Source organism: Cygnus olor, chromosome 19 (genome assembly GCF_009769625.2).
Source record: "Cygnus olor isolate bCygOlo1 chromosome 19, bCygOlo1.pri.v2, whole genome shotgun sequence".
NCBI classification, from domain to species: Eukaryota; Metazoa; Chordata; class Aves; order Anseriformes; family Anatidae; genus Cygnus; species Cygnus olor.
This window is the reverse complement of record NC_049187.1, coordinates 6,581,541-6,609,122: the sequence shown is the minus strand read 5'-3', so window position 1 is coordinate 6,609,122 and position 27,582 is coordinate 6,581,541. Positions and strand designations below refer to the sequence as shown.

Below are 27,582 nucleotides of genomic sequence, written 5' to 3'. Positions count from 1 at the left end.
CCTGTGCTTTTTTCTGCTGTCGGGCACGGCCGCGTGGCCCCACAGGAGCCTGATGCTGCTCAGCCCCAGTGGGGAGGGGAGATTCTGGGAAGCTGCATGGAGAAACCACAAAAACATGGGAATTGGAAGGGCTAATGGTGGTTTAAGTGGTGCAGTAATTAAACAAGGTGTTGGGCTTGGAGCAACCTAGCACAGCAGCCCCACATGGCAGCACCAAGCGGAAAGGGCAGGCACTTGCTGTCTCTCTTCTATCCCACTGCTTTCACCCCAAAAAGACTTGTACCAGGCTTGACCTGGCTTTTCAGCAACACCGAGCTCTGCTTTACCTGCACGCTGCGTTTCCCTCCCTCCCCTGCCACCGGGGACCTGCTGCCCTAGGAGCACCCAGGGGAGGTCACAGCCCCAGGACCTCACCTCCGCCAGCAGAAAGCAGTGGGATGCAGCATCCCCCCTCCGCACTCCACAGGGGTCGGACAGGCTTTAGCAGCCCAGAAAACCATTTCTCCCCCTCTCCTGACAGCCCTCCGCTGCTTTCTCCTCCCAAGATGGTAGCTGCCAGTAATAGCAGGGAAAGTAACATCCAAGCTGGGAAAATAACATGTTATTTTCCCAGCGGTGATGTCAGACCTTGTCACGCTCGCCGGCTCGGCAGCGGGGCGGGCAGGGCACGCCTGGACGTCCCCACGCGGCCACCGGGCCTGGCTGTCCCCCTGGGGCTGCAAAAAGCCTTGTCCCCTCGGGGGGCAGCTCTGCCCTCGTTGCCTGCCATGGGATGGGGCTGCCCCATGCCCCTGAACACGTCAGGGGGACACCGACCCTTGGGCACATCCTGGACCAGGTCCGTCCCCATCCTCAGCACATCCCAGGTGTTCGCACGGGGAGGAATTTCTTTTTTGCCTCCTGGCCCCGTGTGACATCTGGGAGCACCCTCAGCGCTGTGTGCATGGGGTCCCCACCGCGCTGTGCCCCCCGGCTTCCCCTTGCCGAAAGCTCCAGAGGGTTTTTTCCCCTTCAAACAACCCCGAGCCTCATCCCCATGTGCTAAAGCAAAGACAAAAGCGCAACGACCAAATCCTTGTAACTGCAAACCGCACGGGGACAGGGACGTCCCCAGCACGACGCCGGGCAGGGGGGACACCTCTGCTCCCACGGAGGGGTCCCGCTGGCGACAAGACCCCGGCGTCCTTCGGCGGCACTTAATCCACTACAAACTTCACAAAGCCGGGTGTGGGGAAGCGCTCGGCCAAGGCGCGGAGGAAGAGCAAACAAACAAGGCAGGAATAAAGCCCGGCGCTCAAGGAGCAGCCCCAGCGCGTGGCTGGTTCTATTTCCTTCCCCACTTCTCCTCCGGCCGACCACCTTTTTAATGATTGCATTTCACTTGTCGGGGCCCCGTAACAAAGCCATCACCTCCGCGCTGACTCTGGGAGACGAGTTACAATTACAAATTACCACCACAATTAGCGGTGGTTCTTAGAGAAATTAGAAAGGGGAGCGGGAGGCCCACATGCGATTGATTGCTATTCATCCTGCTTCGCGGTGACCTTGCTCTGAAGACGATGATATTCCTTTAGCCTGGAAACCAGATTAAAAAAAAAAAATTAATTGTAAATTAACAGTAATAACACACATTTCCTTTCAATTAATTTAAGCAGAATGAGGGGGGCGTGAAGAGCAGGCGTTTGTTAAGGCCTGTACAGTTTAATTATTTTTTTTTTCTCCATGAGATAATGTAATTAATTTATCTTAGAGGGGTGGGGGGACATCAAGTATCGGGGAGAACAAAGCAGTTAACAGGCAATGGAAAAATTAAGAGCCCATTATGTAAATGCAGCATGTTTTACAGCATTTAGCTGGGGGAGGGGGGGGGAGGTACCGCGGGGTCTGAGAAGTAAGTAAAATAACGAGGACGGATGCTCGGGAAGGCTGTAATTAGGCAGGGCTGGGGCTCGGGGAGGCTGTCAGCGTCCTGGCGGTCGGTGGGGGCTTGGGGCAGGGCTGAGTCCTGAGGGGGTGGAGGGGGGGACACAGGGAGCACCCCCCCACCGACCTCAGCGAGTTGATGTTGATGAAGCCGGTGGCGTCGGCGGGCTCGTAGTCCCCTTGCACGTTCATGCTGCGGAGAGAAAAGCAGTGTCACCCGTGTGGGGACTGGGATTTGGGCTGTGCCTGGGCACCGGAGGGGATGCTGGAGCTGCTCGGCCATGAGTGACCAGGGCATGGCACATCGCTGCACCATGAGCACACTCGCCGGGCACCCCAGTGCCCCACTGCAGCCCCAAATGTCCCTCCGGGGTGACATCTGCCACGTGCCACCCTTTGCACCTCCTGCATCGAGCAGCCACGCTGTGTCCCCTGGGTGCTGCCAGCCCCAGGGACATCCCCGTGGCCGTCCCGCTCCGGGCAGGGCACCGCAGCCCCGGCACATCCCCTTCCTTCCCCACAATCCCAGCCCTGATGGCTTCCCACTGCCCCCCAAACCACGTCTCGTTTCCCAGAAACTGCAAACCTTAAAGGGGGTGGGGGGGGGAGGAAAAAAAAAAAAAAAAAAAAAGAGTTTACAATGATTTTACCTCCCCTGACGGGCTACAGAAAAACCTCTGTGCTTTTATTTTTGCTCATTCGAGTGGTTCTGACCTGCTCTATAATTACGTTACTTTCTACCTACTGTGCAGAGGCATTTCCACACAGCTCTGCCTCTCACAGCTTTCTCTCGGGTTCCTGTGACGCCGTCACTCAAAGGCTTTCAAACCAGCGATGTAGAAATCAAAAAGAAAAGGAAAATGGTTGGAGACGCAGGGAGAATAAGTGCCCCTGCTTTTCTCTCCTCTCTTTTCCCTCAGTCCCACCCCCCTCCATCCTCCTTTTTTTTCTTCCTTCTTTTTTTTTTTTTTTTTTTACTTTATTCATTTAATCTCTCCAAGTGAGAGTGCGAAGCATAATGAAGGGTTGGGATGGATTATTAGGAGCTGTTGATTTTGAGGGGGAGGGAAAGGGGGAAAAAAAGCCAGAGAAGAGAAAGAGAGAAGATAATTTGACATTTACTCTGACTGATCTAAACTCATTCGGGTGTATTTATGGCTTATAAAGTGTTTAGAGAGATTGAAAGGGGCTGAGGGAGGGCCGGGGGGGGTGAGCGAGCAAGCGAGAGAGAAAACAACGCGAAGAAAAGGGAAAAGCCGGAGGAAAAAAAAAATATATATAATATTGACTCCAAAACACGGCTCGTGCTTGGCTGGGAGGAAACCACGGGTGGCCTGGTAGAGAGGTGAGGGATGAGATGGGATGGGACGGGACGGGACCCTCGGAGACCCCGTCCCCACTCACCTCACCAGCTCCTCGTTGTACAGGGACCGCGGGGACGCCCTGCCCAGGACGGAGACGTGGCCCTTGAAGACGGAGAGGCGCACGGTGCCCGCCACCGCCTGCTGCGAGCGCGCGATGCAGTGCCGCAGGAACTCGCACTCGGGGCTGTGCCAGAAGCCTGCGGGCACGAGGCAGCGTCAGGGGTGGGATGGGGAGGTTGGGGGGCTCCCCGGGGGACGTGCTCCCCCCACCAGGCTGGGTCTTTTTAAGGGAAGGGATGAGGTCCTGGGACAGGAAAGGGGGAAATGAGGTGCTGGGATGGGCAGGTTCAGCTCTGAGCGATGGGGGCCTCGTGCATCCCCTCGTGTGTGGCCCATCCCCTCAGAGGCCTCAGCCTCCCCGTGGGTGAGAGGAGATGGAAATCACCTGCTCGATAAAAGGCACCGTGGGCATTTTCCTTCCGGCTCCTCCAGATGGGGAGCGCTCACAGGATTTCAAAGCCTCATCAAGTTATGACAAAAACACCTCCCAAAATCCAGCATCTTGGAAGGTCAGGTGGAGACGGAGGGGTGGATGCAGATTTTGGCCTGCAGGAGCAGTGTGGGCTGTGGGGGGGTGGGGGGGGGGGTGTCACCATGTCTCAGCCCTCAGGATGGGGACGAGCTGCTGTCCCCTGGGACAGGCAGGGATGGGAAAGCCCCAGTGGGATGCAGCATCCCAAGGGGCCACCCCAGCCCCTGGCTCCCACCAGGAATCACCACCCCCTGTGGGGTGCTTCCCTCACCGCCACTTTTAGGGCAGTTTGATTTTCTCCTCCCATCACTGAACCCTCCTTGGAGCGTGGGGTTTGGGGGACATCAGTGCCCATACAGGGCTAGCCACCGTCCTGTTCTCCACCTAACCCCAACCGTAGCAATCAGCCCCCTTCCTGCCCCCCCAGCATCCCAATCTGGGCGCTGGGCTGACACACACGCTGTGTCACATCCCCCCAAAACCAGCCCCGGGGAGCAGCCAGCAGGGCAGGCGGTGGCACGGCCACGAGCCGAGGCCACCAGGAGCACACAGAGGGGCCGTGGCCCTGCTGCTCCTCCTGTGCACCCTCCTGTCACTAAGAGGGGTAATTAGCCAGGGAGCCCTCCAGACCTGGAATAAAGCCTGGGAGATAGAAAGGGAGATAGAGGGGGAGAGAGAAAGAGCCTATTCACCGCCCTCTGGCCATCCCCGGGTTTTATCTCTCCCATCTCCCTGCCTGCACACCGGTGCCCTCTCACCTTTCCTTTCCCAGCTGGGATTCGGGCTGAGGCCATTAAAGAAACAAACCCGGGCTTTTGTTGGCTCCCTGTGCCGGCCTCCGTGCAAGGTTTTGCAGTATTTTCCATCCTTTTCCCTGCCTCTGCTGGGATAAGGTGCTGGGAGGTGGGTACACAACTCAGGTTTGGGGATGTAACTGGTGCTACGTGGGCCTGAATGGGCTGGGCACTTGGGTCACCCGCTCCTCACCAGCAAAACCATCCCCGGTGCCCTGAATCCCTTCAGCACCACCAAAGGGTGCAGGGCCCCCTTCCTTGCACACAAGCAGCTCCACCAGCCGAGCGAATAAACCCCTCTTCTAGGTAAACACACTCCAAATAAAACTCTTCAAATGCCAGGGCTGACGTAGGGCTGTTGCATTCCCCATGACAGGAAAAAAAAAAAAAAAAAAAAGAGACACGTTAAAATAATAACCAGGTACTTAAATGCTGGCTCTGGCAGCTCCAGGTGCAAGGAAGCCCCCTCCCTCCTCGCCCCTCACCGCCCACGAATTCCCCCCGTGCAGCGATCCGTCCTAATGCCCTCCTTGCTTTGTCAGCCCCGTCCTGCCCCAACCATCCCAAAACCACGGCGTGCAGGCACACAATGACATTTCGGTACCTGTGGGACTGACCGGCTTCAAAGCCAGCCCTCCGCAATGGGATCAGTGGGGATGGGGGAAGGCAAAGGCTAATCCTCCCAAAATCAGGGAATAGTTTCAATAACGAGGTCTCGCAGGATGGCCAGCTTGAGAGCCTGGCTGCCAGCGGCCACCCGGGGCCAGGAGGGACCTTGCAGTGCATTGGGGCTCATGCAGGTGAGCCGAGGGATGGGAGGAGAGAAAAATGGGACCTCGAGGACAATGCTCAGGTGTCGCTTAAGTCTGGGTGTGGACCGAAGGACCAGAGCCTAGCAGCTAAACCTCATGTGCTCGGTGTAGCACAAGCAGGTGGCACTGCCAGCCAGCCCACGTGGCTGCAGCTCTGCATTAAAACCCAAACACAGGACACAAAAGAGCTCTGCCAGACTCTGCTAGCTCTGAAACCAGCTCTGCACACGCCAGCTCTGCTGGAAGCCAACCTGCAGCCTGCACGCCTCCAGCCTGCCCCATCCTTCCCTGCCCCCAGCTCCCCTGCAGATGTGCCCTCGGCTGCTTTGCCAGCGCTAAACCACTCCAGGATAATTCCTGGTGTGCTCAGAGGACTCGCAAAGGAGCCACGAGATGCCCCCAGGCTGGGTCTGCCCCTTGCTCAGGTGGGGCAGGAGCTGCAGGACATCCCGGAGCCCCTCACACAGTGGCAGGAGCAGACCCTGTGAGTGGTGGGGATGGAGAAACAAATCCTCCAGCACCCGCATGGCTCTTTCATCTCGTGCTTTCACAACAGCGAGTGTTTAGGAATAAATAGTTCTATGCTCAAGCTTAAAAAAGAAAATAAATAAAGGTGACGTGGCGCAAAGTCTATTAAAACCAGCCACGGGCTGGTGCAGCATCAGGGAGCACGTGGAAGCAGGGGCTGCGATTCGAGGGGAAGGCGGCGGTGGGAAGTCACCGGCTGCGCAAAGCCAGGTGCTGCTGTGGCTCCAAAATCAAACGGGATCAGCATTTAACAGGCACTGCTGTTTAATAACAGCAGCCGAGAGAAACTCAGACCACGCATGTGGCTGAGCAGCCCCACACCAAAGCCTCCGTGTGCACCCCAGGAGGAGGGAGAAGTGCGTGGTTTCTGTCCCTGTCTGCGGGTCTGAGCCAGCGTCCCCTTGTCCCTTAGTGTCCCCATCACCCCCTGGCCCTGCCGCACTGAGCAGTGCCACTGTGTGGGTGTGCGCAGCACAGAACGGCCTGGGGCGGGGGGCTGAGGGGGCTGGGGGCTGAGGGGGCTGGGGGAGGTTGGGAGGGAGCTGTCACTGTCCCCTGCTCACTGCCCTGGTGCGAGGGTGCTGGGGGAAAAGGACAGGGGAAGGTTCAACCACGAGCGAGCAGTGTGGGGATGAGGGTGGGTGCTGTAGCTGGGCGTGCTGCCTGGGACAAGCTGATGGCACCAGGCTCGGGGGGGATGCCAGGAGCATCCCCCACCAGCAATCCCTTGTGGAAGGTGGCATCACCTCCTGCCAGCAGACGTGGAGCCCTTTTACCCCAACATCAAGCAGGGTGTGGGGATGGGATGCTCTCCAGATCACGGAATCGCAGAACCCCAGACCCATTTGGGTTGGAAGGGACCTTAAAGATCACCAGGACAAATCCCCCTGCCATGGGCAGGGACACCTCCCACTGGACCAGGTGCCCAAAGCCCCATCCAGCCTGGCCTTGAACCCTTCCAGGGATGGGGCACCCACAGCTTCCCTGGACACGAGCAAACCCCTCTTTTTTCCTCATGACTATCCTCGACAGCCACATCTGAATTTTGTCACCCTGTGGGTGGCAGCAGGGGATATCAGGGGACACGGTGGCAGAGGGGCACGATGCAGGGCCTTTACGTACCGTTGTACACCAGCTCGGAGAATTTCAAGGAGAGCCCCTGTTTGATTTTCCGCACTTCCCGGTCCATGGTGAAGGCCTCGATATCTAAATGCGCATGGTATAGGATCGTCCCCGCTGGGGTCTCATAGATACCTAGCCATTTTTCCAGGCAGGGGGAAAAGCAGAAAAAGAGAGAGAAACGAATGAGACCAAAACTGTCAGCAAATGACAAAAAATAATGACTTGGCTGACAGAAGGAGCTGTGGTCGAGCGCATTCAGTCCCAGCTTGCTGTAAAATGCATCTGTCATTATATTCATGCTGGGGCCGAGACAGTCCACTCCGCACCTTGCGGAGAAAATTTCTAGATTCCCCTCTTTGAAGAGGCACTCTGACGAGGCTAAATGACAGGGTTTGGGAACCGATCCCCCCACCGATCCGTGCCCAACGGTCTGCCGCTGAAAACCTGTAATTAAGTGAACGACGCGGGGCACAGGCGCGGAGGGCCTGAAATACCCTCCTCTCCCCTTGGCTGCCAAGCCAGACCCGTGCTGCCGCCGCAAAGAAATAAGGGCCAAGAGAGCAGCACCTCGTCCGGGGCTGGCAAGACCCCCCCGGCTCCTTCCCACTCGCCTGTGGGTGCGGGAGGAGCAGGGAAGGTGGTGGGATGGAGGGCAGGGGAATTATTGCGGGGTCGGCGGGCAAAAGGCATGGGTAAGGCATGGAGGGAGAGCTGCTGCCTTTGTCCCGGCCACTCGAGGTTTGTGTGCCACGGAACGGGTTTAAATCTTGTTTAAATATGACGGCGGCCACGCGGGGCTTTTGCAGACACCGCCTGCCCCTGCCCAGAGTGGTTGCAGGGTCACGTCCCTGTCCCCTGCATGTGGGGACGGTCCCCTCTCCAAGGGGGCACCCGCACTATGGCACGGCCCTGGGAATGGCAAAGGGCACCCGCACGCTTTGCTGGCATGCAGAGAGGCAAGCCTGTGTCCCTGAAAAATAAATTTCTGAGGTCAGCAATGATGGAAGGTAGAGGAATGCTGCCTCCAAATCGCCACGTTGCCAAGAGCTGCTGTTGGGCAGCTTCAGGGAGCTTTGTGGTGCTGGGACCTGCTCCCTGCCCTGCCTTCGTCCCTGCCACGGGGCGCACAGCTCAGGCACCAAATTCCCCAGGCCCTTCAATTAAAGGGCTGGAGGAGAAGAGCCCCCTGCCTTTCCTTGGCACAGCCATCAGCCCCAGGACCCCCACGCAGGACAGTGCCCATGCTCACACCACAGTGGGCACAGCTCTTGTTCTGGGGGCTCGAACCCCCAAACTGCGTTCACCAAACCTCATCCCCACCAGGCTCCTATGAACTCAGCATCCTCCAGGCATGGGACAGGACCTGACCAGCCCCACGGGGGCCAATTCCCTCCTGTTGGACCACACAGCAGTTCCACAGCCCCATCCCTGGGGGCTCCCCAAGGACTCATCCCCACGCGCACAGCCCCGCATGGGGCACCACACTAACATAGGGGCTCCAAACCCCAACTGCATGGGCGAGCCCCCTGTGGACACAATTAACATCCCCTCTCCTTCCCCTTAACGCTAATTTGGGCTGACCAAAGGTTCGGTTTTGCCTCCTGCCCCTCTCCACCCCCCCAGCTCGCCCCATCCGAGCGGTGACAGCGGCGCGGGGACCGCTGTGCCGGGAGGGGAGGTGACAGCCGAGCTCCCGGAGACACCTCCGGAGTGACACTCGCAGCATCTCCAAGCGTCTATTTTCATCTCCCCATGTTTACAGGAAAAAGACAGAGGTGTCAGCGACGCAGGCTGCCGGAGCTGCAATCACCCCGCAATTACCGCTGGGGAAGGGGGGACGGGGGGGGGGGGCAGCCCCGCAGACAGCTGCTGCTGCTTAAAATTTTCTAATTTGGAAGCTCAGCTCTCAGCCCACCTCCAGCCCGGAGCCTTCGCTGCACTGAGTGTGGGTGGCAGCCCGGTACCGATGCTCGTGGGACAGGACCTGGTGTAGGGGAGGGTGATGCCACCCAAATCTCTCCCCCCCCGGGGCAAATATTTGCAAAGTGGGTGAAGGATTATGAGAGCAGGGTGTGGGTTCAAGCAGGGCTTGCTGCTTGCCTCCTGCGTCGGCGCGGTGCCTTGTGGCCTCGCTGGACGCGTTGATGGGGGGGGGGGAGGAAAAAAAAAAAAAAAGAATAAGAAAAGAGAGGAGAAGCCCCAGCTGAACAGAGCTCGGCTCTTTTGGCAGCGGCCGTCCCCTCCTTCCTGCTTCCTCCCCACTGATTTCATTTACTCCACTTAATTAGCCCCCCTCCAGAGTTAAAAAGATAATTTGGAAACGAGAATGGGAACAGGCGCAAGGGGCAGGGAAGGCTGGCACTCACCGCCCTGCCCCATCAGCCCCCGTCCTCCCACTAAAACAAACACCTCGAAATCCAGTTAACAGGGCTTAAAGGGCTGGCGCGGGCAAGCTCGGAGAGCCCCTCGCCCATTAGTCCTTAACGAATTTCAATTGGGAGTTTAGTAAAAATCAATGCAAATGAATTTCCCCTTCCCAAACTGTGCAGGTTCAGGAGGTGGCGGCGAGGAGGGAAGGTGGCCCCGGCAGGGCTCATGGGGACCTCAGCTGCCCCCGTGGCCACAGGCAGCCCCAGCACCGTGCCCGTGCCTCAGTTTCCCCTGGTGAGCGGGGATCCTTGGGCTAAAGGGGTCCTGGTGCTGCCCCAGGACCCCGCAGAGCCCCGAGCTGGTGCCACCAGCAGGGTCACCACGTCCCATGGGATGTTATGGGATTGTCACCCGTTAGCCCTCTTCTTGGCGCTCACCCCATCTGGGGTCCAAAATGCTACCAAAAGTGGCTCCTGGCCATGCAGTGTTAGGGTCACCCCCTGCACCCCAAACCCACCGGGAGAGGCAGGTACCAGCAGCACCCCTCTGCTCCAGCCCCATCCCCGCAGGGGCTCCACTCTTCCCAACATCTTCTGCTTCCCCTCTCCCTCTCGCAGAGCACCCTGGCAATCGCGGGAAACAAGAGGAGCAAACTGGGGGCAGGATCCTGCTCAAAGCGAGAGGGGAGAGCCCAGGGCAAAGGCTCGTCCCCCCCCCCCATTGTCCCCAGAAACCCAGTCCTCACCCACCAGGCAGCGCTGCTGCAGAGCCCTCCTCTGCCAGCACACCAACACGGCAGCGATCGCTCGACAATGTCACGCAGGAGACAAACATGACAGTTAAATGGGGTTTAGAGAAATTATTAAATGCTGCAAGGGTCACTAGAGCATGTCAGCGGCTCTTTGAAAAAAAAGGAAAAAAAGGAGATTTTGACAAATTACTCAGCATCCTGCATGCAAATGTGCAAGCTGGTGCGTGTGGTTTGGGGGTTGGTTTTGTGTTTTTCTTTTTTTTTTTTTCCCCTCCCCTCTTTCGGTTTTAATTTGATTCTCCAAATTCACACCGAATGATTTGGGGTTTTGTTTCTCACCTTCCATGGCTGATGCTCTGGCAAGGCACCTGGTGCCCCGCAGCAGGGGCTGAGCGCCGCCGTGGAGCCTTATCAAAATATTTGCTCGTGCCCTGCCACAGAGGGCAAGTTTAAAGAAAGGGAGCCTCTAATTAGGTATTAATGAGATTTAAAACAAAAGAGCAGGGACAAGGAAGGGGAAATGATGATGAGCCGTGTCGTTACTCTGTTCTACCAGGGGCAGCTCGCTGCCTCCAGAGGTTTCCGATGGAGCTGATCCCCAAGGGTGATCGATACTCAGCCACAGCCCCCCACAGAAGGCATAAATAAATCAAGGGACCGGCTTCCAAAAAACTTGGTGACTTGTGTTTGCCTCCCATGCTTTGTCCCTGTGTCGCACAGCCCTGTACCAGCACCCTCCCACGGGAGCTGAGGCTCACCCACCAAGCCCAAAGCGTGGCAGTTTTCCCCCCGGGCCAGGTGCCACCCCCAGCCCTGGGGTCCCTGGTGGCACTGGGACCCCCGGGGCTGGTGCAAACCATGGCACTGGCAGTGAGGGGACAGCTGCTTTCATTAAAAACCAATAAGAAATCCTCATAACGTCCAAATTCTGCATAAAGCTGAAGGAAATGGAGCAGGTAAGGGCTGCCAGCATGGCCAGGACCTGAGCACCACAACGATGCTGAGTATCAGCGAAGTCCCACCAGCATTTTCCCCTTTTTTGGCTGTTTTTATGGCTGGGACAGCACCGTGGGCCGGTGGCCACTCACCTCTGGACTTCATCCCGACGAAGCGGTTCTCCACAATGTCGATGCGCCCCACACCGTGCTTGCCCCTGCGGAGGAGAAGGGCGGCTGCAGCCCCCGGCGGGGAGGTGGCAGGGGGACAGCAGGCACAAACCCCAAATAACGGCATAGGTACCCCTGAGCAGGGCTGGCAGTGCCCGGTGGCGTGGTAGGGATCCCCCAGGTTGGAGGGGTGAAAGGCAGATGTGTTTTTTTTTTCTTTTTTTGCCTCCTCTTAGCTCTGCCACCCTCTCCCATCCTCGTCTGCCATGGGCAGAGCCCCATGGCACTGGGGCCAGCGGAAAATAAACCGGGCAAGGGGATGGGCACTGGGGACTGGCGACGCTGCAGCTGCGCTCGTGATGGCCAAAATCATTTAAAAACCACTTAATTAACATTTAAAAGGAGAACTACATGGCAAAGCTCAGTCCCATTCAGCTCCGGGGGGTGTAAAGGTGGAGGCACAGAGGAGGGCACCATGCACTGGGTGGCACTGGGTATTCCAGGAGCGCCACCCTGGCTCCAGACACGGGGCAGGGTGGTCCTTGACCCCTCAGGGCACGCAATAAATGCATGGGGAACAAAATCCTAAATCCTCCCATGCTCCCAGCCTTGGCACCAGCATGGCACAGCGGGGACAGCCCCGTCACCACCAGGGACGTGCCCGCCCGCTTCCAGCCCAAACTGGGGACCCCGGGGGAGGCGGCTGCGGGGCACTCACGCGATGTCGTTCAGGTACACGAACAGCTCCAGGGCCGAGCGGCGAACGGCCCCGTCCCCGACGTTGGTGACCTTCACGGGGACGCCTGCGGAGGCGGGAGAGAGGTGGGCAGGATGAGGCCGGCGATGGCAGGATCCCCTCCCGGCATCACCCCGCGCGCGCTAAGTAGACGTGACAGATATGAACTCTAAATAACTTCTTAAAAAGGCATATCCAAGCTGCTGCCCGGGGGGAGCGAGGGGAGGGGGACCCACCTCGGGAGAAAGGCGAAATAAATAAATAAAAAAGGCCATAAAAATGTCCCCCCCATCACCTCCACCCCTCTCTTTCCCTTCTCTTCTTTTTTAGGGCCTGTGAAATTGCAACCAGGCCCTTAACTAATTGAATTTCACGCTCGGCAATTGTCTTAGGGCGCAGCACCTTCTGTCCCACCAGCCCCTGGCAGGGGGCTGACAAACGAGCCACCCGCCGCCGGGGGGGGGCACACGCACGCACACGCACGCACACGCACCCCGTGGCGGGACGCTCCCTGGGAATTCATTATTGCACCTTTTTTTTTTTTCCTCTTTTTTTTTTTTTTTTTTTTTAAATTTTTAAAGGGCCTGGGTGGGAGGGAGGAAAGCCGGGGGGGGGGGGGGGGGGGGAGGCTGAATAGAAAAAAGAGGCATTTTCTTGAGCAGTGTGAAATGAGCAATAAATGTATTAGGAAGCTGACAAGGGGGCTGCGGGGCCCACAAAGAAAAGCGGCGCGGAGTTGGAGGCTAATCTCCCCTCCATCTGCCCTCCTCATTACCATCGGGCGCGCTCTCGGTTGCCAATCAGCGCTCAATGCCTCCCTTTCTAGCCTTTATCACGGGGCGCCCGCGAGAGCCGTGTCTGCTGACGGGCTCTGTCAGCTTCCCCCGGCCTAAACCCCCCTCTCTTCGCCAGGGGTTTATAAACTCGGTTGTAAATTGCTATTAAATGTAAGTTGCGGCAATAATGAACCTTAAGCCGCTTCTCGCCCGGGCCCCCCCTTGGTGCCCTCCCCTCGCCCCGGCTCTTTCTATTCTCGTCCTTCGCCGGGGCATTGGCCGGGGTCCGCGCGGCGGAGAGCCGACATTGTCGGGGCTGTTGTTGGCGAAAGCTGCTTAGCCTTTAAAATAGTTAATAATTAGATTAAAACTTCAAATAAATTAACTAGGGGCTGAATGGGGAGCTGGGAGGGGGGGCTCCGCCTGGCGGGGAGGAGGATCGGGAAGCCGGAGCCGGGCTCCCAGCCCCGGGGGCTGCGGGGAGGAGGTGGCACCTCGGAGCAAAGGGGTGGCACGGGGACACCCAGGGGTGGCGGGGGTGGGAGTCCCCTGTCCCCTTGCCAGGCTCTGGGTATGGGAAGGGGTGACCCCCCCGTGATGGCAATCCCATGGTTGGCCCAAGTCCTGCTGGAGCACCAGCATCTCCTCCCCAGCTGCGATGCTGGCCAGGGCCACCTGCATGTCCCCAGGGCCACCTGCGTGTCTCCCCAGGGCCACCGGCACCCGCTGCACCAGGATGCCCAGGGAGGCACCTCTCTGCCTGCAGGGGGGTCCCAGTGCCACCAGCCGGAGCCCCATGGGACAAGGAGTCACAAGGGACATGCCCAGGCCCCCTGTGCAGAACCCCAACGTGCTCCAAGCGCTGCACCAAGCTGCTGTGCCCCGAGTCAGGGCTCATCCCACCTCCACCCTAGGGATTCTCCAGGCTCACCGGGGAGCAGGATCTGGCCCTAAAAGAGGAAAAATCACCAAGGGCGGGCTCGGGGGAAGCTCTTACCCTTCTCAAACTCGATCTCCAGGACATCTGGGGTGTCAGGAGAGGTGGCCGGGTCGCAGGTCTTCGTGTAGAGGCCGGGGGGAGCCTGATTCTGCAAGGGGGGGAAGACAAGGGAAAGTCAGTGCCATTGGCACAGCCAACATCACCAGCGTCCCCAGACCTCGGCACGCTTCACCCACCGCCCCCCGTCCCCATCCCAAAGCGAGGGGGACGCGGCGAGCGCCGGCACAAAGCAGCGCCGGAGCTGGCAGGGGCCCCGGGAACAAAGGGACCGGGGAAATCAGACAATTTTTTCCCCTCAACTTGATCTCATCTTTTTCTTCGACGCCCCCACAGCTGGAGGTGGAATAGCTGCGGAGAAGCAAGTCAGGCAGGGAAAAGTGCGACTTTTTTTCGGTCAGTGCAGAATAAGCCGGGCTGCGGCCCCGCCGCAGCCCGGCTTATTCTGCGCTGACCGAAAAAAACGAATGAGGAGGCCTGACCCCAGCAGGTGCTCTAGTCGCATGGGCTCTTTCACGGTGTCCTCGAGGTTAATACACACGGGCGAAAAATGGAGGAACAAAGCAAAAACCCATTTCAGAGCGCATCAACCTTTATGTATATTTTCCCCCAAGATTTGTCGCAAAAGAAGCATCTTATCTCCGCTAGAGCTGGGCCGCTGGGGTGACGGTGGGGAATTGAAGCACATACCAGATGAAGGAGGAAAAAGTAATAATAATAATAATAATAAAAAGCTTTCTGTCCCGGAAAGCAAATGCTTTGCAATTTAGCAAAGCTAAAGCATCCCTCGTGGCTGCTGCCCCATCCAGGTGGGGACCACGCTGTCACGGTCACTCGTGTTGGCGACACCGCCTCTTGTCCCCTGTGCCACCAGGGAGGGGACCCCAGCAGTGCCCACAAACAGCCCCCGTGCTGGGAAGGGGAAGAGAGGGAAACTGAGGCACAGAGCGACCCAGACACCTGCAATAGGGGAAAAAAAGAAAGGCGGCACCAAAGCCAGCTTCTGCCAGCCAGTGGCAGCCACACTGAGCCCGAAATGCTCACCCAGCCACAAAACCCGCAGGATTTGGTCAAAATCAGAGGGAACATTTCCAAAGGAAACCCGTCCATCTGCACATCAACCTCCTCTCTTTGCTTTGCTCCACGCGGCTCATTGGAGCATCCCCATTGCTGTGAGAGGCTCCAGGCCTCTTTCTACTGCCCCATTCAACGCCAGGTGAGCAGGAGCATGAAAATAATCCCAAAAGCCCCAGTCAGCTTCCCACTCCAGGATCGTCCAGCTAAGTCCCTGCCATGCACAACACCCCATGTTCAGGCAGCTGAGGGTGGAGTTTCTCCAAACGGAGCCTCTCCTGAATGTTTTACATGGTGATAAATCAACATTTCCCCCCAACAGGTGAGAGCTGGAGCCCCCCGGTGCTGGGTCCTGCCTGCAGCCAGCCCTGAGCGCAGCCTCTCCTGCTCACATCTCCTCCCTCCTGCTCCTCGCCACCGAGCAAAAACGGATGAGGTAGAAAACAGGTTAAAAAAAAAAACCAACAACAAATAAAGTGCAAAAGGAGATGCTTGAAAAAAAATTTTTTTTGAGGGGAAAATTAATTTCCCTGTGGAATTTTCACCTAAAATTTAAGACATGGGAAATAGTTTTTGGGGTGAAAACCCCCCTTTACTTTTGGCTCCAACAAATCGCCGAGCCCGGCCATTCTCAGCACCCCGTCCTCCTGTCCCAGGAGCACATCCCAGGGCACATCCCACTGCCCTCCCGCCGTGCCCCGTTTGTGCCCCTTTCTCTCTTTTTTACACAACACACACGCGCGCGCCTCCCTCGTGCCCCCCAAGCGCGCGCACGCACAAATTACACGGGCTGCGGATTTCAATTTTACATCAGCTGGCCTCTCCTAGCCCTGATCATACTTATTAACTAGAGAAACCCGCTGGAGATGATGAAAAACTTGGAGTTCAAAAGGAAGGATGGGGGGCGAAAAATGGAAAGTATTAAAAACTGTTTACTAAACATTGGAAGTCAAAGTCAGGTAGTTTCCAATTTTCTAAGCCAACTATGAAAACCCCTATTAGATAAAATAACTAAATAGAAATAAAAGTGACATTTGGCTTGCATTCCATCATTACGGTGCGAGTCTGTCCTCTTTTTATTCTCTCTCCTAAAAGCACAGTTCAAATGACAAATAGTTTGTTGCAGTGTATCAATGCCTCCTATTTATCCCTCCCCGCAGGGGGGCTAGTCCTGCAATGTCATCTTTAAAGGGGAGAGAGGGAAAAAAAAAAAAAAGGGGAAAAAAAAAAAAGGAAGAGTGTGTGGAAAGAGAGAGGGAGGGGGGGAAGAAAGAAGCAAGAAAAACGGGGCAAGAAGAGAAGAAATTGGAAGCAAATGGTCCATGAAGTAAACCATGATGCAGAGCTATCGATGCCGCAAATGGTTTATTCATCCGGCTGATATTGTTGTGCCCGGGACTGAATGAACTCTTTCAGAGTGCCATATGAAGTTAAAGCAAGTAAATTTCTATCTTTCTCCGCATTAGCTGCCTCATTGCCCTTCAATCGGGCCTCACAGAGGCAGAAAATAGCTCAACCATCTGCTTTCAAATCCCTCCCTTTGGCAGGTCTCCGGGCTTTGGGAGGGGACCCTGCCGCGCCTGGCACCCCGGCCACCCTCGTCCCGGGCTGGGAAGGGGCCGGCGGTGCCACCACGCTCGGCAGAGCCCTGTCCCGGCACCCGTGGGGGGAGACGTGCCCCTGACCCCTGGCCGCCTGCTCGGGGTGTGGGGGAATGGTCTGTCCTCTCCTAAAGGGACCCCATTTTCTGAGCTGCCTTGGGACCGAAAGGCAGGGTGCGGGGTGACCATGGGGATGGGGGTCCCCGGTGGGGCACTGCAAGGGGGAAGGTGCCCCTCTAGAGGGCACCGAGGGGGGAACAGGATGCCGTCCTCACCTTCCTCATCCTCGTATCCCCATGCTCTAGGTGCATGCCTGCCCATCCGGGGGCTGCTGAGCACCAGGGGTCCCTCTGCACACCAGGGGTCCCTCTGCAGCTCTGCCGGCCTCTCCCCACGCTAATTAGAGCTGATGGAGAGCTGAAGTGGCCACCGAGCATCACAGCCACAGGAGCACTGACACAGCAGGACCACGAGGCTGCAGCCGTGCTGCCAGGAGTGATGCACAGCGCCCAACCCCACGGGGACCCGGCGGTCCCACGGTACCATCAGGGTTGCCACTTTTAATCCATTGCTTCGCCCCAAACAGATGAAGTGGAAGCAAAAGGGGCCGTGCAGGCTGCAGGCATGGTGTGGGAGCAGCCTGGACCCCTCCATCCACCCCAGTGCAAAGAGTGGGGCAGCCCCGCTCTCCACCAGCACCTCATCTGTCTCATTGCTCCCTTATTGCCTCCCCATGACATTTTCCCCTCCGCTGTCACCCTGAAACTGTCCCATCCCTACTGACGCCGGCGGCAATTAACGTGCCGGGAGAGGCAGTGGGGCCGGGTGGGCGGCAGGGTCTCCCTGCTGCACGAGGCCCGCCGTGAAATTGCCAATTAGGCTGCAAATACACGAGACGCCCTCAGCCCTGTAGCTGCCACCCGCCCGTGATCGATTACCTTGGGGTTCTCCAGGATCCCGGCTTCGTAGCTGCGGCAGGCAGGGAAGGAAAGAGAGAAAAAAGTCACTGCAGCACCAGCATCCAGTGCCCAGGGACCTGCCGGCAGCAGGGCCACCTCAAAGCACTGCCACCACCCCATGAGGATGGGGTAAATAGGTTTTAGGGCTCTCCAGAGCTTTTAGCAGCAATCCTGCAAGGAGTGTTTGGCTTGGGAGAGCCCAGGAGCTGCCACATGGGACGCGGATGGCTCTGTAGGTTTAGGAAAGGAGGTTTTCGGGCCAGCCTTGTCCAGCTTGTTGTGGCTCAGGAGGACTCAGGCTCTCCGCTCTGGAGGTGTGAAGGACTGTACTGGTCACGCAGGGGGGGACATGGTGGCCCCAGGCTCTGCATCCTTGCCCCGCAGGAGCTGCCTGACTGCTCACCTGATGTGCATGAGGTTCTCATCCATGCTCCAGGGTGTCTGGGGCGTCACAGGCACCGGGATCCCGTGCTTCTGCAGGGAGAAGGGAGAAACGCTCAATTAGCCTGTGGGGCGAGCCAGCCTCTGAGACCAGCACAGGACCCGGGGGGCTCATCCCCAAAAGCACAAAGGCACAACCCCACGGGTCGTGGCAATGCCTCTGACCCTGCGTCCCATCAGCTCCCCCCTGATGGGCACATCGGGGACACGGTGCCCCAGCCCCACACTGTGCTGCCGGGAGGGGAACGGCTGCCCCAGCCCCGCCACGAGCAGATGGAGCACCAAGGCATCCTTTAACCAAACTGATAGAGATGTCAGCAGTTTGTGCTTTTTTTTTTCCCCAGGTCCAGGTCAACTCGTTCCCCTGGCTGGGCTCCTCAGCGACGGGAGGTGACTTGGGGACATGTCGCCAGCACCGCAGGATGCTCTCCAGCCTTCGACAGCACCAATGCTCTGCTGGGAGGGGACAACACCCGTATCCCCACAGCCTCATGCCAACACGTGCACACACAGCCTGGCACAGGTCCCCAAATCCACGCACCCCAGGCTCACATCAGCCTGGCACAGCGGTGCCCGTGGCCCCGCACCAGCTGCCTCCCCGGCACAGCGCACGGCACCGAGCCCAGCTCCCTAACAAGGTCACCGGCGCACTCAATTATCCGCTGACATTTCAATGGGGGAAATTGCCTGTGAAGACGAGGTGAGCTCGCAGGGGAATTAGCGGGAGAGGTGATGGCAGTGAGCTGCAGCAGCCTGAGCCCTCGGAGACATCACCCAGCCAGCGACATCACGCTCCTGCTGCACGCGAGGCTCCCCGTGCCCCAGATCTGAGGCTGGGATTGAGGGTTTGAGGATGGGTTTGAGGGTTTGAGGCTGTGGATCCGGGATCTGGCTGTGCCTTGGTGTGTTCCTGTAGCCCATGCATCTCCCTGGGGCTCCTCTGCTGCTCGACTGCAGCACAGACGCCACCGAGAGCGGAGGAGCGGGGTTTGTTGGAAGTTCTTTGTTGGTGGGGAAAAGGGGAAGGAAATGTTTTTGCTTGTTAAATCACGGTCCTCAACCTACCCCCCAAGAGCACAGCAAGGTGCTGAGATGCCTCCTAAAGCTGCAGAGGGACCAGCTCAGCCCCACTGCCAGAGCCAGCAGGGACATTGCCCCGGGTACAGGCCATGGTTCTCCACCCTCCCGTCCTAGGCTGCAGGGATGCTGGGCAGCCTCAGCAACCCCAGCCCGGTCCCACCCGCAGGGCTGCAGGTGAAGGGTGCTCTGCTGCCCACGGAGCCTCCTGGGAGGGCAGGCAGGGCGCATTTGCACTTCAAATGGCCTCCATGCCACAAGCTCTGACTTGCAGAGAAGGCAAAGAGCAGCTTGCTGGGCGCAACTGCTGCTGCTCTGCTGGTTTCTCCAGGTGAGAGTAGGAAAACACCTTTCTCTGTCCTGTCCGATGGACACACAGAGCTGCGCATGCCTCTCACCCCCCCCAAAAGCCCTACCCCAGAAGTGCCCTGGCCACACGCAGGGGGCAGAGAGCGAGGGCTGGGAGCGCAGACCTCAGCCCCAGCTGGGGACCGACCGCAGCACAGGCACGAGCGCAGTGCCACGCTCCCATCAGGGCCTGGCCCTTGTCCTCATCCCAGAGGCCTCCCGCATATTGGCAGGGGACATTTCACCTTAATTAATTAATGCTGAGATCCTTTTATCCTGGGGGGGCATAATCACAGGCTCTCCCCGTTCCAATATTCACATCCAGCTCACCGAGACTCACCACTTCCTCTGTCGGACCTGAATGCCTGCAGGACCATGAGCCACCAGCCCTGAGAGAGTCCCTTTCCCTCCCACTGCTGCTCCTCCTGGCAGCCTGGAAGCCTGTGCTTATGGGGCCATCCCCTTCACACCCCGATTTTCCACGTGCGCACTTCAACTGGGATCCTCAGCATCTGGACCCATGAGCAAGCGGCCACCAAGCCCAGGTGGCCTCTGCCAACCATGCCACCACCGAGCAGAGAAGCGGCTTCAGGCCACAAGCCCAGCTCGTTCAGCCTCGCCCTGCCCAAGGCCAAGCACCCGGGTGCACCCAAGATCTCCAGCTCCTTCATTAACACCTTTCAGCCCCGCGGGTTGCAGGCGCCACACTGCAGCAGCTTCTTGCTGAAGCAAGGCAAGAGCTGCGCTGCAGCTGCACGGATCCCCGCTTCCCCTGGCAGCATCCGAGCCCCAAATGTCATTGCCTTGTGTCCTCCCTAAGCACCGAGGTGAGAACATCCAGGCACTGAAAGGATCTGGCTGTCTCTCCCTCCTCCGGCACATGAAACAGAAAAAATCCTGCCCTCCTTTTTTATTTTCATTTTTTCAAATGCTGAGCATCACCAGAGGCCACGAGGTACTGCAAACCCTCAACCCCAACCTCTTCTCTTTGAGCAGGGCCCCAACCTATTTCACTTTCCTTTTTTCCCCCCCTTTTCAAATGAAAAAAGAAAAAGAAACCCACAACAAAACCCAAACCCAAAACACATGTTCCATTTTCCCCATATAATAAAAACGCCGCGCTCTTAATAACTCCCCTATTTGACAATTTGTTTGGCAACATATGGAAAGCTCTCGTAAACTCGCCCCTCCGCAATACAACAACAGATGGCAAACACAATCCTCAACACGCCGCTCCCGGCGGCCCCGATGTGCTGCGGAGGGCTCCTCGCCCTGCGCCGTGGCCCCGCACCTCGCCTTCCCTGCACCGCCAGGCAAGCCTAGACGGCAGCTATTTAAAAACCGAAGCAATTTTCTGGTTTATGCACAGCGCTGCCTTTTTCCCTTTTGATTGATTGAGCCGAGTTGTCAAGCATTTCCATGAAGTCGCTAAAAAAGAAAGGTACCCTGGTGGGCACGTAAAAACCTGATGCAAAACTTCTAATATGTTTTATTGCAACTTGTACTTCAAAAACGAAGAGACAACAAAGGCGAGCGGATTTGCTTTGTCTGTTATGCAAGTCGCCGAGCTGGGACCCGTTTCCTTGGAAAACGGGTTACAATTAGCAGGCAGGTAATTACGGGCTTTTTAGAAAGGAGGGAGGAAGAAGAAAATATAAGGGGGAAGAAAGAAAACCACCCTAGGAAAGCCCATCACGGTGCTGCAGCGATGCCAGGTGGGGCTGGCCGCGGTGAGCATCCTACCTGGGCATAGTCCATCAGCTCACGACGCCCGGGGAAGCGCTGGTAGAACTCGGGCAGCCTCCACGGTGCGACGACCTGGCGGCAGGCAGCAGCATGAGGCTTGCAGCCCCCTCTTGTGTCCCCCCCACCCCCGGGCAGCCCCCCAGCTGAAATCGAATCTCCCCACACCAGGGTGGCGTAACCCAAACCCTGACCCCAACGAGGTGCTGGGTGCGAGGGGGGAAACAGGGAGCATCCATCATCCCGCAGCTGCCATGGCACTGTTTGCTCAGTGGCCTGGCGGTGTTTGGGGTAAAAGTAGGTCAATTAAGGATCATTACGGCCCCCTCAAATGCCAAAACGTTGCTCGGTGCAGCTAGCAGCTTGTTAAGGAGAGGCACGGCCTCTCGCATCGGTGTTAAAAGGAAATCCCCCGGGCTGCCTTACCTTGATGCTAGGGCACAGTGCGTAGCAGGTGAGCTCAAACCGAACCTGGTCGTTGCCCTGAAATGCAAGTGGAAATGCTGAGGGGTTGTCTGGGATGGGAGGTGGGTGTCCCACAGCGCGTCGTGCCAGTGGGGCACAGGATCCCATCCTGGTCCAGCCCGTCCAGCACCTCCAGGAGAGGATCGTGGCCTGGAGGTTGGAGGTGGAAGGAAAGACTGCACGTTTGGATTTGGGAAAAGAAACTGCAAGATCAGTGGGGGCAGTTAATAAAAGGGAGCATTGAAAATACAGGTGACAAAAGAGCAGCTCCTGGCTGTGCTGCGGCAGGAACAGGAGCAAAACGCCTGCAGCAGGGCGATGGAGACGCACCTTGGGGTGCAAGCTCCATCCAACCTGCAGCATGAACCTCTCTGGGAAACATCTCCCAGCGTGAAACACCCTGAGCTGAGCAGGGCGTTTATCCTCGAGCACAGAACCGCTCTGTTACCACCCCAGACAGATCCGAGCACTGGGCACCGGTGCCAGCAGGAGCAGAGATCCCACTGAGCTGATCCCTGAGAGCTGGGCCTGAAGGTCTGGCCTGACACAAATACTCCAGTGAGCCTACGAAACCCACATCTGAGTATTTATTTCTGTGCACGCCTTAGAGGGGAGATGGGGAAGGGAGGAAGAACTCAGTGGCCAGGAGGCTGCAGCAGCTCGTAATTAACTAGCTCCGAACCTCCCGTTATCTTAATTGGCCCACGCTGATGGGGCACTGCTAATGAGGCCAGGAAGTTAGGAAGGGACAAGCCTGGGGGTTATTAGCCCTTCCAGGGGAATAGGGCTCACCGAAGCCTATTTCCCACCAGCACCAAGGGGCGTAAGGACCTGCTCCCTCCTCTTGGCCCCGGCCTGAAGGATACATTTACGGCCGGGCTGCCAAATCCCCGAGGACTATTACACAGAGGCGAGCAGAGCCACCGAAGCACTCATTTCCCTTACAGGCCCCAAACAAGTCCATCTGCTCCGGCAGCGGGGACACCGCAGATGGCCCACTTTTAAGGCGCTGCGGGCTGAGCCGGGTCGAGTTACCCGCGGTGCTGCCTGCGCCCGCGGCTCTAATGGCTCGGGGAGGTGGCAGAGCCCGGGGAGCAGCCGAGGGGTCCCCGGGCAGCAGCCCCCAGGGAGCCCGGTGCTGGTGATGCCCAGGGGTGCAGGGGACACAGGAGCATCAGGGTATGTTCAGCCTCGAGTGGGTGTTTTCATGAGGAGGGTGCTGGGCAAGGGTGAGATGAGAGGAGAAGGACGCAGGGAAAGCATCGTGGCAGGAACAAGAGTTATTTTGGCCAAGGAGCTCTCTAGACCCAGTGTGGGCATGCCTCTAGGCTGTCCCCAGTCTGATGTCCCCCTCCTTGCAGGGCTCCTCCAGCATCGCTGGGGACCTCCAGTCCCAGTCCCCTTTACACCAAGACCTTGCAGGTGGGCCAAGATGGGATGGGTACGTGTCAGGGCCCTGCAGGATGGGGAGGAGGGGGGATCCAGCCACCCCTGGGTGCGTGCACAGCACCCGAGGGCCCTGCAGAACAGCCATGCAGGTGGCATCTGGTGATGGTGCCACCCTGAGTGTCCCCGCAGGGGATGGAGGTGCCAGGGGGGTTCCCCTGATCTGGCTGTTCCTGGGGAAGTGTGACACGGTCCCGTGTGTCCCCCCCCTCCCCAGGATAAGGGATGGGAAGCGGTGGGGGGGGTCAGGTGGGGGGGCACCTCTGCTCGAATTAAACCAGGAGGGGACCAGCAGCGAGCTGCCCGTCTGCAGAGCAGGTGCTGCGCCCCGAGCATCCTTCCCACGGTCTCTGGCTGCCTCTAGTGGCAAACCCTCCTCCCTGCTGCCCGGCCGGCCGGCACGGCCACGGGGACAGCTGGTGACAGCCGGGGAGGGCTCGGGGTTTGCCCCAGCCCCTCGGGGGACAGGGGTGCCCTGTGTCCCCCACCCACCGATATGGGCACCCCGAAACCCCCAGCGCGGTGCTGGGTCCCCTCTGCAGCCTCCTCTCCTGCCCAGCCCGTGGCCGGGGCAGTTTTTTTTTTCTTTAAAGCTGCCACCCTCACTGTTGAAAAAGGGGGTTCACTATTGAAAATGGGGGATTTCTGACCTGCTGGGGACCCTGGCTTGCAACACAAACCTTCCCGCACGCCGCCAGGCTGAGGGAACCGAAATTGAGCAGGGAAAACCCAGAAGGAAGTGTCGCAATGGGGCTGAGCTCTGCAATCCCCCAGGCACCCACAGAGCACCCCCAGCACCCATGGAGCGCCCCCCCCCCTCCCCAGCACCCATGTCTGGGCCAGACAAGCAGCCAGCCCCCCCACCAGCACCCCACGCCCCCCCCCCCCCCGCTCCCCTCACCTTGCCCGTGGCCCCGTGGGCGACGTGCTGGGCTCCCTCCTTCTGGGCGACCTCCACCAGCCCGCGGGCGATGCAGGGCCGGGCCAGAGCGGTGCCCAGCAGGTAGCGGTCCTCGTACACAGCGTTGGCCTGCACCGCCGGCCAGATGAACTCTTCCACGAACTCCCTGCACACGTCCTCGATGTAAACCTGCGGGGACGGAGGGAGCCCCGCCATGGGAGGAGAGCCGGGAGGATCCGGCTCCTCTGGGGATTTAGGGTGGCACCCTGAAGGGTCCCTTCTGCTCCCCTCTCCTAGATGCTAAAGGTTTTTGCTTTTCCTCTGGGAGGGGGGCTGCTCGCTGTGGTGTTAGCACCATGCACACACTGATAAGGGGGTGCAGGGGGGTCTCAGAGCCCCCGGAGGGAGGGATGCTGTTACCTTCTTGGCCCCCAGCGCCAGTGCTTTCTTTCGGGCTGCCTCAAAGTCTTCCTTCTGCCCAATGTTGGCCTGAAAGAGGGAAAAGAATTAGTTTGAAAGCTTGCAAAAATTTAATGCGTGCCCAGCCTGTGTGGAACATCACCTGCAGCACCACAGAAGCTGCACTGACCAGGCTCAGAGCCATCCAGGATGCCCAAGGCAGTGAGTTGGGGCCGTGCCACCCCATGCTAAGCCCCTTGGCTCTGCCCCAATGTGCTGCCCTTGTTAGCAAAGGGTCATTTGCCAGCGGGGACAGGCTGTGCCACACGGGGCTGGGAAGCTCAGCAGAGCAGCACCAGGGCCACCAGCACGCCGTGCACCCCGCAGGGTGCTGTCATTGTCACCCACCCCTTGCCCCCAACCCCTGCCCGCCAGCACCCAGGGGCTCACCAGGTAGGCGACCACGTCGTAGCCCTGCTCCTTCAGCCACACCAGGATGCAGGAGGTGTCCAGGCCCCCGCTGTAGGCGAGGACGACGGTGCCCTTGGGTTGAGCCATGGTGCTGCGGAGCAAGGGGAAAGGGGTTTGTGTTGTGCTGCCCAGAGGAGGCTCTCCGTCCATCCTCTGGTTTGCTTCAAAGGTCCTCAGAGAGTTGATATTCCCAAATCCTGCCCCAAAGGTGAGGCTGATCTTGCTTGGCACAGGGGTGCTGCAGCCATCCACCGTGAAACCCTCCCCAGTGCCCCCTGAACTGGCTGTAGAGCCATCACGGTCCAGCTAGGAGCAGAGGGATGGGATATTCCAGCCAACACAAACATTACCCAGCGGATGAATAACCAGGAGGCGAGGAGAAGAGCTCCCTGCACGTTAAACACGGGGCCGGCAGCTGCTTCGGACAGTGGAGGAGCCCTTCGTGGTGCTGCCCGTGCTGGGACGAGCTGCCCAAATAAAACAAGGGCTCCCAGTGATGCTCATCCAAATATCAGCCTGGGGAAAGCAAGCTGCAGGCAGCACAGGATGGGGCTCACCATGGCACAGGGGTACCGGGAGCCCACCGAGGCTGCAAGGAGAAGGGATGAAGGCAAGAAAGAAGCTGCAGCACCCTGCCCATGGCCAGGCTGTGGCTCCCAGCAAAGGTGGGCACTCTGCCCTTGTGCTGGCTGGCACAGCACCCGCTGAGCACTCCGGGCACCCCGCAGCAGGCAGGCAGCCACCGGAGCTGCCCCGTGCCTACCTTTGCTCCAAGGAGCTGCAGTGGCAGCCACCCGGCGCAGCCCTGCGACCTGGGGGGCCCGGCTCAGGCACGGGGGAGACGGAGGCTCAGGCACGACCAGGCACATCCCAGCCCTGTCGGGCACGTGAGCAGCACCCCCAGCTGCCCAGCTCAGCCCCGGTCCAAAGTCTGATTAATAGTCATTGGGAGTTTGTCCTAATTGCGCTGGCAGCGTGAAAGCTCTGCATGGCGATTTGGTGCCCCTCACCTTTTGGCTGAGGACATCGAGGACTTCAGCCAGCAATGGGAGATGGGAAAAGATTCAGCACCCTCAGCTTGGGGGGTTGGAGTTGTGCAGGGGGGATTTTGGGGGCCCCCAGTGGCTCTGCTGGCCATGGGAAGGGGCCGGGGCTGTCCCGGCAGTCCCCGAGGCAGGCTGTGAACGCAGGGCTCCGCAGAGGCGATGCCAGCTGACCCTTGGCCGGGAAGGCAGACGGCAGAGCCGGTCAGATCCGATCCCCAGCAGCTTTTGTGCTCCTGCCAAGTCAGCACAATCCTGCTCCTGCGTTTACAAGGGGGGGGAGCGCCCCGTGCCCGGCTCCCCCCAGCACACCGCTCCCGGCGGGCTGCACATCCCCACGGTGCTTCCCTGAGTCCCAACAGCACCGTGCAGGGCCAGCACCCAACAGAGCACTGCTCAGAGCCAGCTCAGCACCCTGGTGCAGGATCTGGCCTCACTGAAGAGCAGGGAGGTTTGACAGGCCCATAACCACCCCATAACCATTTGATTCGACTCCCTAAGCCTGCCTGTGCCCATCAGGCTGCCTGTGCAGGCAACACCCAGCCTTGTGCAACCGGCGTTTCCACAACCCCTGGGCGGCTGGGTGTGGGCAGAGCTGGGTCCGTGCCCAGCACGCCCCGGCTCAGCCTTTCCCTTCCTCACCAGGGCATTTACAGGAAAGGCAAGTCGCCCTTCCCGAAAGGGGCCAGCCAAAGCACGACGCCGCATCTGGACAAATTCCCTCCTGTACCCCCAAACCTCATCCCCTCTGCAGCCTTTGGCGTCGCTGCTGAGGGGCACGCTTGGTCCACGAGCAAGCAGGGAGGAGGACAAAACACCTCCAAATTTTGCTCTCAGACCCATCGCTTTGCCCAGGGGCCCGGGCACCTCGCCTCTCCCCAGAGACACATCCTGCAGCCATGGGGCCACCCGCAGCTGCGGCCCCAGAAACACGGCTCCGTGCCCACAAGGAAGGGAGAGCCTCAAAATTTCAGCATTACAGGATAGTAAATCAAAGCAAACAAAGCTCAGGGAAGCGGAACATTTCGGGGCTTTCTCAGCCCTGATTACTGTGCTGCAGCAGTTTCCTTGTGAGTTAGGTCACGCTTTATACCGGAGCGGCTGTTTGCTCTGCCCCACAGGAATACCAAGCTGGTCTGTTTAAGACCAGCAAAAATAAAAGGCAGCGGGGTTGGAATAAAAAGCTCGAGTTTCTGGCAAGGAGAGGAACTGCTTTCCCCCGGCGGGCGGGCAGAGCAGCCCTGGTGCTGCAGCTGGGACAGGCAGGCTGCGGGACAGGCTGTGGGGACGCGCTGCTGCCATTGGGATCAGCCTCGGCATCGCAGGCATGGGGGCCCCATCCTGCCCCCAGCACCCACAAACAGAGCGGGGAGGGCACTGGGGTGGTGCCAGCCGAGGTCCCAGCTCCTCTCCCTGGGGGTGGCCAAGCTGGGGAAGCTGTCAGGGTGGTGGGGATCACCCCAGAACTGAGCTAGAAGGGGCTTAGGAGCAGCCTGGACCCCTTTTAGGGATAAGAAGGGGCTGGGACCCCCCTGCCTGGTTAATTTGGGGACCAGTGAGCTGTTCTCCAGCACCACGGTGGCAGACACCTGAAGCTGGATGGAGAGGGGACAGCGAGGGGCAGGGGACAGCAAGGGGCAAGGGACAGGTCCCCCCAAGTAAAGGGCCCCCTTTCCCTTCCACCCCCCCACGCCATGCCTGCACTCACCCCCTCCGCAGGACCCGTGGGAGGCTGGCTGCCCTCGCTGCGTGTCCATCCCCCTCCTCCTCTTCCTCCTCCCTTATAGCCAGGCGTGGGCAGGC

The 27,582-nt window shown here is 58.8% G+C and overlaps 1 protein-coding gene across 2 annotated transcripts; it reads right to left on the bottom strand.

Annotated features, from left to right (window-relative positions):
* Positions 1 to 1,281: 1,281 nt before the first annotated feature.
* ASS1 (argininosuccinate synthase 1) lies at positions 1,282 to 27,555 on the bottom strand. Of its 2 annotated transcripts, none has more exons than XM_040531810.1 (15): positions 27,488 to 27,555; positions 24,716 to 24,827; positions 24,287 to 24,355; positions 23,867 to 24,055; positions 21,481 to 21,537; positions 21,055 to 21,129; positions 17,849 to 17,919; positions 17,425 to 17,455; positions 13,812 to 13,902; positions 12,021 to 12,105; positions 11,285 to 11,349; positions 7,076 to 7,207; positions 3,328 to 3,484; positions 2,051 to 2,116; positions 1,282 to 1,575 (listed from the first exon to the last, which is right to left on the bottom strand). In XM_040531810.1, the coding sequence occupies exons 2-15, from the start codon at positions 24,821 to 24,823 to the stop codon at positions 1,521 to 1,523; spliced, it is 1,251 nt and encodes a 416-aa protein (XP_040387744.1). In that variant the 5' UTR covers positions 24,824 to 24,827; positions 27,488 to 27,555; the 3' UTR covers positions 1,282 to 1,520. The 2 variants fall into 2 exon arrangements, with proteins under 2 accessions (XP_040387744.1, XP_040387743.1); XM_040531809.1 differs by lacking the exon at positions 27,488 to 27,555 and adding an exon at positions 25,747 to 25,778.
* Between the last annotated feature and the right edge of the window lie 27 nt (positions 27,556 to 27,582).